General features: G+C 37.7%; 1 protein-coding gene across 1 annotated transcript; it reads left to right on the forward strand.

Moving 5' to 3' along the window:
- The first annotated feature begins 2539 nt into the window (after window positions 1-2539).
- On the forward strand, window positions 2540-4020 carry LOC9266784 (protein VASCULATURE COMPLEXITY AND CONNECTIVITY). Its single transcript, XM_015783350.3, has 3 exons — window positions 2540-2749; window positions 3127-3308; window positions 3461-4020. Exons 1-3 carry the CDS (start codon window positions 2600-2602, stop codon window positions 3723-3725), a joined length of 597 nt encoding a protein of 198 aa, XP_015638836.1. The 5' UTR covers window positions 2540-2599; the 3' UTR covers window positions 3726-4020.
- The last annotated feature ends 5997 nt before the right edge of the window (window positions 4021-10017 follow it).

Here is a 10017-nt window from a genome sequence, read left to right on the forward strand (position 1 = left end):
CTAGTATACGGGCCGGGCGAACTTCTCTATTTATGGTTCATATGTTTGTCTTAAGGGAAGTTAGACATGACAAGAAGAGTTGTTTATGGTAGTCCAAACCGCAACAATTGTAAATTTATCCGGTCCAAATTGAAAAGATAGATTTAAGGGTGGTCCAAAGTGAAACTTGGGTAATAAAAGGTGGACCAAAGTGTAATTTACTCTTTATTTTATTTGTGACTTACTTTATTATCTAAAGTACTTTAAGCACAACTTTTCGTCTTTTATATTTGCACAAATCTTTTAAATAAGACGAGTGGTCAAAGAGTGCAAGCAAAAAGTCAAAATCTCTTATATTATGGGACGGAGGGAGTACAAAATAAATATGTAGCTAGAGAGAGCTAAATAAGAAATCTTATACAGCTATATATATTTTTTTACCTTAGACCTGATTAATAGCACTATGTACGTTCTATTTATATTTATTGATACGGGATACGCCATGTGAAAAGTGGGGGAGTAAAAGAAAATCCTAGCTAACTCTAAAACCCATTCTACTAACCTGACGAGAGGGGATCTAGCTCGTTGGGATTGTCAGCCGGTGACAAATTTTTGATTCTCTTGGATATCAACTCGATGTGTTTTGTGTTCGCTTGAGATACCCTTTCATCCCGACCTAACATCTCCGTGCGTCAGATAGGACATACCGTGGAGGACAATGGAACCAACTTAAGAGAATGCAACCACAGTTTTTTAGCTAGTCCATTTTTTTTAAAAAAAAAATTCTCCCTGACTAATAAATGCACCCTATGAATAAGTGGATGATTTGTTGGTCGACGCAATGAAGTAGTAGCTCAGCAAGTACTAGATTTATCCATGGCAAGTACGTGTATCTCCACACAATGGGTAATTCGCACATTGACCTCCAGGACGACAAAGGCAGCCCTTTATGTATCACCGAAGCCAATGGTAAATTACTCGATCCGCGTAATTAACAGTCGTAGTCGACTAGTTGACCTTATCATGGTGGACTTTCATCAGCTGATCATTCCGGGGTAATTTCCTACTACCAAGAGGTTGTGTTTATTGTTGACCTGGTCCTTAGGACAAGTTCAATAATTGAGATCGATCTGTGCTATTTCCTAGTTTGTGTTTATTGTTATGAGATTTTTGGATTTAGAGATTATCTCTGTTGGTTTTCCGTATAGAAATTAACCTTGTCAAATTTTGATGATGCTAAATTTTAACATAACCAAATCTTTACAAGGGAAGATGCTAAGGTAGTTTTTGTTTGAAGCTTTGCCAAATTTTGGATTTAATTTTAAAAGAAGTTTATGGAGTTACCAAAATATGATAGAGGTAATGATAGTGGAGGCATGCTAGTTTATTGCGTACTCAGTGTTTAGGCTGAAATTTTCGGCCACACGTAAAATGAGACAAGTCATTAGCATGTAATTAATAGAGTACTAATTATCATAAATTTGAAAATATATATTTATTTGTAGGAAACATATCGTTTAGCGGTTTATGAACGTTCTAACAGAAAACGTAAATAGTTGTTCCAAAAGGCTGAAATGAACTCTTGCTAAGGCTAATTTCTTGCTAAGGCTAATTTCGACTACAAACTAAACATCCTTGGATTTATTATTGATTTTTGAAAAAAATATCCATTTTACTCTCGCATACTATTCCATTGGTTCACTTAATTAACTGTCTAAACTATTTTTTACTACTTAATAGCATTTTTTTCTTTGTTTCTCTTTATATGAGTTGCATTTTAAACTGAAATTTAGTAGAGCCATAGATGGAAACATTATCAAAGTTCAAAAATAATTTAAAAAAATTTCATGAGTATTTGCTTGAAATTTAAAACCTCGATATTTAAATCAGTCTCAATACTTAAACAGTGATAAAAGAATTCTTAAAAATGCTGATAGGTAAGTTATAATGCATCTATCAATTCTACTAAATTTCGTTGCAAAATTCAACTTACATAGAGAGAAAAGAAAAGAGAGAAACACCTTTTAGGAGTAACGTGTTCTATTTTCAATAGTTCAGGGTATAAAATGAAAATAAGATGTTTAGGGTAAAATGAACCCATGAAATAGTTCTAGGGAATAAACAGGACTTTTTTCTTGAATTTTTATGAAGCAATACATAACATTATTATTATTATTATTATTATTATTATTATTATTATTATTATTATTATTATTATTATTAAATGTATAACCATTTATATAGCATGTAGTAATAGATAAATGCATCTACATCTAAGTTGTAAATTGACTGTTCTCGATCTAATGTACTACATGAATCCCCACCAACTTGCAAGCATGTTACAGAATGGAACATCCACGAAGGCATTAATTATGGCGAACATGGCCTGTTGCATCAAGGCCGTTTTATTCTAAGCTCCTCTCGTTGGCAGTAGCGTAAACCTGCCTATGCCGTCATGCCGATCATTCGAACTGCATCAGCATGTGAGTGTGTGACCGATGACCGATCGAGCTCGCCAGCCCTCTATATAAACAGACGTACCATCGTACGGGCACAACGCCACTGATCCGTTTCTCAATATCTGCCTAGAAGACGGATATCTCGCGATCGATCGATCGACATGGGGCAAAATACGGTAGCCGCCGGGGCAGGAACGACCGTAGTTGCGATCAAAATGGACAAGACGACGATCATCGTGTCCGTCGTGGTCGGATCCCTGGGGTTGCTGAGCGCCATCCTGGGGTTCGCCGCCGAGGGCTCTAAGCTCACTGTAAGCGCTAGCAATGCACGCATGCATGCACACTCTGCTCGTCTTTGAATTAATTCTCCCTCTTCTTTAATTTGTTCTGGATCTTATCTTACTACTCCCTCCGTTTCAAAATGTTTGACGCCGTTGACATTTTAAAACATGTTTGACCGTTCGCCTTATTCAAAAAATTTAAGTAATTATTAATTCTTTTCCTATCATTTGATTCATTATTAAATATATTTTTATGTAGGCATATAATTTTATATATTTCACAAAAGTTTTTGAATAAGACGAACGATCAAACATGTGCTAAAAAGTCAACGGTGTCAAACATTTTGAAATAGAGGGAGTACTATCTAAGTGATCAGACAATGTCATGATGGGAATGTGTCTTGCAGAGTTGCCTATACTCGTCGACGAACCCATCGGCGCTCGGGCTGGGCGTATGCGCGGCCATCTTCCTGGTGATGGCGCAGGTCACCGTGACGGCCGTCGGCGGCTGCTGCGGCTGCTGCAAGTCCCGCGCCATCCCGTCCGAGACCAAGCGGATCGTCGGCGTCGTCTGCGCCGTCATCTCATGGTGAGTAGTACTCGTCGTCGCCGATCTAGCCAAATTAATCAAATAATCCACATATGTAATTAACCACGCACACTGCGCACACGACACGTGATCGCGTCTCGTCACCATGATCTCACATCACGTACGTCATGTACGTTCGTTTCTTGCACCAGGATTGCGGCGGTGATCGCGTTCGTGATGTTCCTGGACGCCGGGATCGTGGCGTCGGAGTGCTTCATCGTCAGGGAAGGCTTCTTCGCCGGCGCCGGGGTGCTGGCCCTGATCGCCACGGCGCTCGGGCTAACCTCCTACATCGTGCTCCGCCCGCAGCCCGACGCGGCGGCGGGGAGAGGCGAGCCCACGCCGATCGGGATCCCGATGGACGCTGTTCCCGGGTACCCGCCGAGGCCTCCTCATCCTCCTCCGCAGCAGGTCTAAGCAATGCACCGTCCGTCGACGACAGTATCAGCAATCCGGTTTAATTAGTAGCCTAACGCGGCTACGCTTGAAGTTTGTATTTGTGTACCCGTTCTTGGTTCAATATTAGTATTATTTCTATTGTGAGATTTATATTCTTCCTTAGAAATTGATTAAAACCGGCCGGGCTCTACAACCAAAAGGATGTATACAGACAAAATGACAAATGTATACGTGGGATTTATATCTATCCAAACAAGATATATATGTAACCTTAATTTGAAGTCTAGCTACAATTGGAACTTGAAGATTTTTTTTCTTTTCAGATTCATGCAAGCGCAATTTTTTTTGAGTCAACTGTGTGCTAGTAGACTTGATCTTGGACTGACCGCTGATCACGGGCTAGCTGATCCAGGACTTTAAGTTACTTAGATTAGATTAGCATTATCAGTTAGTATTGAGTATTGACCACATATAAAGTATGCACCGTTTAACTCGAATCCACTAGATATATTAATATGGCGCTACATTAATTTATTCACTTCTTTACTCAGTTAAGAGAAACTTTTAAAAGAAATGGCTCCATTGCAACGTGCCTCGTCATCCAAAATTGCTAATTAGCGATAAGGCGCATATGCTATGCGCAATCGCGTTCTGGCCCATCAAATTTTATACTTTTTTACATACTAGCAAATATACCCGTGCGTTGCAACGGGTGAAAAAACGTAATGATAATATACGTTTTTCATGCATAACCATATCGATAACAATCAGAAAATTAGAACTACGAAACTTTATTTTCTAGCGCGTTTTCTTTTGTGCTTTTTTCTGACATTTTTCCCTCACGTGTTTTTTTAAACCGTTTTTATTTTCTCGCGCATTTTTTCCTTTTTTAATATACCGTAGAAACTTCTCTTTTTATAGTTAGATTAGATTAGATTAGAGATAAAGAAGATATATAAATGGATTAAAAAACGACGAATATAAATTTGACTTTTTTCCTCCGCGCTTTTTTCCGTCCTTTTAATTTTTTTTCTCGTGCATTTCTTTTACGAAGGGTTTTTTTTCACCACTTTCACATAGTGTCAAACCTTTCTAGATATAATAGGATTCGATTTTTTTTACCGCATCACGTATAATTCCTTTTTCTTTAGAAACAGACAATTTTTTCGCCCTTTTTTATCGCGTCAACGGAGTCGGAATCGTTTTGATTTTTTCCCCTTTTTTTGGATCGGACAGATTTTTTTTTGCCCGGTTTATTTCGCCCGATCGATTTTTTTTACCGCGTCACATATAATTCCTTTTACTTTGGATTTTTTTCGCCCTTTTTTTACCGCGTCGACGGAGTCGGATTCGTTTTGATTTTTTTTCTCCCTTTACTTTGGAATTTTTTCGCCCTGTTTTCACCACGTCGACGGAGTCGGATTCGTTTTGATTTTTTCCCCTTTTTGGCTTTTTTTGGATAGGACAGATTTGTTTTTTTTTCGCCCCGTTTTTTTATCGGACTTTTATCTTTTTTTCGCCTGGTTTTTTTATTTTTTTTACCGCGTCACATATAATTCCTTTTTCTTTATCGGAAAGTTTTTTTCGCCTTTTTTTACCGCGTCGATGGAGTCAGATTCTTTTCAGCTTTTTCCTTTTCTTTTATCGGACAAATTTTTTTTCGCCCATTTTTTTTTCTCCTGTTTTTTTCGGATCGGACTATTTTTTTCTTTTTTCGCCCGGTCGATTTTTTTACCACGATATATATAATTCCTTTTTCTTTGGAATAGGACAGTTTTCTTTTTATTTTTTTAAACTCTTTTTACCGCGTCGATGTAGTCGGATTCGTTTCGATTTTTTTCCTTTTTTTTGCTTTCTTTTTTGTCGGACAGATTTGTTTTTTTTCCACCCGGTTTTTTTCCGCCCAGGTTTTTTTATCGGACTTTTCTTTTTTTTTTTGCTCCACGATACATATAATTCATTTTTCTTTGGAATAGGACAGTTTTCTTTTTATTTTTTTAAACTCTTTTTACCGCGTCGATGTAGTCGGATTCGTTTCGGTATTTTTTCCTTTTTTTTTTGTCGGACATATTTGTTTTTTTTCCGCCCGGTTTTTTTTCGCCAGGTTTTTTTATCGGACTTTTCTTTTTTTTTTCGCTCGGTTTTTTTCTCCCGTTTTTTGACGGACGACAGAAGCACCTAGAGAAGTGTTTTTTTTTTCTTTTCTCCAATCCAATACAGATCGGATCTCTTCCAGGGAAATCAGATTTTTTTCTCCAGGGAATCAGACTCTTTTTTTCGCTTTTTTTATTCATTAAACGGTTTGTCTCTCGGACTTTTTTTTCCCTTTTTAAGGGATCGGGTGTTTTTTTGCCAGGGACGGGTGTTTTTTTCGCCCGGTTTTTTTTTTCACTTTTTTTTGGATCGGACTTTTTTTTCGTCCGGTTTTTTTGATCGGACAAACTTGGTTTTTTCTGCCCGGTTTTTTTTCACCCGGTTTTTTTGACGGACGATGGAAGCACCTCTTATTTTTTAAGTAGTAGTAGATATGTGTACAAGAAGTTGGTATGTATACATATATATATACAAAGTTGATATGTATATGTATTTTTTTTACATTCAAATCATATACACATGTTTATACATATATAAATATTTTTATAAGTGTATATACATAATTTATACATATAAAGTATAAACTTTATATGTACAAAGTTTATACATATATAAACAAATATACTTGCATGTTTATATACGTATAGGTTGGGAGGCGGTTGGTGCAGGCGTGTGGTTAGCCACGTATCAGAATCCTGCTAGGGATCGCCTCCTATATCATGTCTTAGCCATCAACCGCAGCCAGAATAACCAACAATGCGGTACCTCACCAATCTTCGAATGACCAACCTTACACCTCTACCAGCACCGGAAAACGGCGATCAAACACCGACTGCTCTGCCACCACATGCAAGCTGGCTAGGAACGAGTATTGTACCCATAATTCACTGCACCTCAAGGCTAGCATGACACAACTACATAGGCGCAAACGCTTAGGTATACTCCCTCTATATTAAAATAAACATCATATCCCATACTATATTTGTTTTTTTAGATGAAGGGAGCGGCATCATGCATGACCACGACCATATCAGCCGCTTGTTGTCGTTCCATCATGGCCTATATGTAAAGACCATTTTTTTAATAAGATGCCTTTTGAAAATAAAAAAGGACTAAAATAGAACGCTCATTATTCTTACACTTCCATTCTTATCCTATATATCTATACAATTGATCCTTACTTAGTGTAGTTAATAGGATTTTGCAGCCTTCTCGTGTTTCCACGTCATCCTAAGTGTTCTTAGACGTTCGATCTCCATCCGGTGGCAGGTAAGCTGTCTAGGCAATACTAGAAACTAGGAACGGCAGGAAGCCCCCACGTCTTCATCTAATGGGCCAAATCAAGGGCAGGCCTAGCCCAACTCATCCGATTAATACAGCCTTTAGTAAGTACAATCCTCTATTCTAGATCGTTTCCACGCTCCCTGGGCAGGGACGCCGCCTCCCGATTGCGTTCTTGCGATAAAGATGATATATGGCGTCATGAATTCCTCCTGTAGTGCCTAATCTGAAAGCTAATCTGTCCGTCCTAAAAGCCGTCTAGCAGTAGTAATTTCTCACAAGAGTCACCATTAAGGTGAAGGTGAGAGGCCATGGCTAATCCAACTGATCCTCTTCGTTATCCTTCTACGATTCGTCTATTAATATTGCTTTCTCCATCTAGGGGTACCATACGCACCACGGCATTGTTATCACAGCTCACATCTCTGTCGTGATCGCCACAGTTCAATCCACCAACAAATCAACAATCACAGATCAGGTGAGTATGCATCCTCCAAATCACTGCTATGGCTCCTTCAGGCTTCAGTTTTCCAGTCAAATGTTTAGTTTTTATCCATTGTCTGTAGTTGTGTATAACATTACAGACCAATTTTTCATCATAGTGTTAATTAAATCAACCTCCTTCCGTTGCATCTTGTATTGTTCTTCCTAGCTGATTGCAAGTTTTAGGTACCCATTGTTCTAGTTCTATTAAATTTGCTTCTACCCCTCTCATTTACACGTACAGGAATAAGTTAGTGGTGATAGTCGACAATCAGGCCAAGCAAGGTGAACAAAAATACTAGAGATATGATTAAGCTCATTCTTACCTTCGGAATGTAACACCCTTAGTATTGTTATATTTTCTTATTTGCACTGCTTCAATATAGACTTTTTTTTTTTTGCTATCTTTACAATGAAGCAAGGCACTGGTTTCTCATCAAATAAATGACTGACAGTATCACTGGGAGCTTATTTCCATCTTCCCTGCTCAATTTCTCCTACCATTGGCCATCACATGGATCACCTACAACAAGCAGGTTATCTCTTATCATTGATAAACAAATTTATCTTTACATATCTCTTTCGAATGACAACATTTTCCATTCTTTTTTTTTTCACAACACTATCATATCTTCCCTACTTTACAATATGGCCAATATCTAAAACTGTTTCCTTCAGGACAAGATGATTTTCTTTCTTCTATTAATTTCATTACAGAGATCTAAAGTAGATATATGGCTACAATTAAACAACTGTATCTATCAACACCACATGACCGATCGAAGACATCGGCAATCTACCATTGAGTCACATTTGCAGCATCGCATACATAAAAAAGGAGTACTCCACGTCAAGTGGTTATCACTAATTGAAGACAAATTAATAGCAGATCGCTACGTTACAACATTAGACAGTTTTCATATGTTCTCTTTTGCTGTGTGATAGCATCTATAATTTCTCACAGTTCAATCAACATTGATCGTCTAAAGCCTTTCTTTTTTATAATGGATCGTCTACAAGTTACTATATGTTATTTAATATTTTTATTGTGCTTGCTAATATGTTTTAGGTCTTACACAAATTATAGCTACAAATTCCCGCAGCAACGCGCGGGGTATCATCTAGTTTCCTTTACACTTACTTCCATTCTCTCCTTTGCTCGTGATGCCAACTGCTTTCTCACACTTTGTAAGAAGAAAGAAAATTCAAGTGCAGTCATTATCGTTGATACTAACTCTAATGTAAACTTTTATATATGTTATTTGAGATTTAAAAGCTAATTGTAAAAATAAATTATGATGTAAAAATTTCAAAATCAACTCCAAAATTATGATTTATAATTCAAAAAAAATGATAACAGCTTATAAGCTGAAAGCCAAACAATGAGGATGTGGATTTTTAGTCCTGCCTCTTTGAGTATTTAAGATCTCACTGCCAGGGATGAATCTAGGCCCAGCCCGAGGCCTAGAGCGAAATGCATAGAAGGATAGTTATTTTTTCAGTATGTAATCATTATGTAATGTCCAAATAGTCTTTATGAGTTGGCCCGAGCCTTGGGCCAGTACTGGGTCTATTCCTGTTCAATGCAATTTGAGAGGGAGCCTAACGCGTGCACCTCTCCCCACTTGACGCACTCGCCCTGCTTTAGTCCACTACTGTTTTTTTATACATATGTATATACTTTGTATACATATGTGTGTGTACAACATGATGAGTGTGGGGTGGTGGTAACCTGACCCAAAACGGTTTGAGGAACCTTGCTGCGGATGCCCTTAGGTGGTACTGCAGTGATAAAACGAGAGAAAGTGTGAAGCCAGTCATTGCTCATTGGCAAAGGGCGCGTGCATTAGGATTATCAAACGGATCATGTGTGCAAATTTTAGCACTATTCATATACTCCCTCTGTTCGTAAATATAAGGGATACACTATTCCCGTGTAACGTTTGACCATTCGTTTTATTCAAAATATTTGTACAAATATAAAAAAGAAAAGTTGTGCTTAAAGTACTTTGGATAATAAAGTAAATCACAAATAAAATAAATAATAATTTTAAATTTTTTTTAATAAGACGAATAGTCAAACGGTGAAAGTAAAATATTAAAATCTCTTATATTCACAGATGGGGGGGAGTAGTATACACAAATTTAGCCGTGATTGGTGACCTGGAGTATATAATAGGTGGTGAACTAGTAATAGGTTACCAAATTTCCAAACCATTAGATTCTCCCAAAACCAACGGTCTCTCTATAGTGTGTTGCCTGCTGGTGTGCCTTGAAAGGTTCCAACAAATTGTGAATCCTCGGCACCTGCCTCCATATATACAGTGCATAATTAATAAACCGATCGTGGAGACATTAATATATACAGTAATAATGTTAATTTATGCATCATGCAACATGCAAGGCTGTGTTAATTACTAGGAGCTCCTCCTGTTCTCCCGTTGATATGTAG

The sequence above is a fragment of the Oryza sativa genome, chromosome 5 (assembly GCF_034140825.1).
Source record: "Oryza sativa Japonica Group chromosome 5, ASM3414082v1".
Classification (NCBI taxonomy): domain Eukaryota; kingdom Viridiplantae; phylum Streptophyta; class Magnoliopsida; order Poales; family Poaceae; genus Oryza; species Oryza sativa.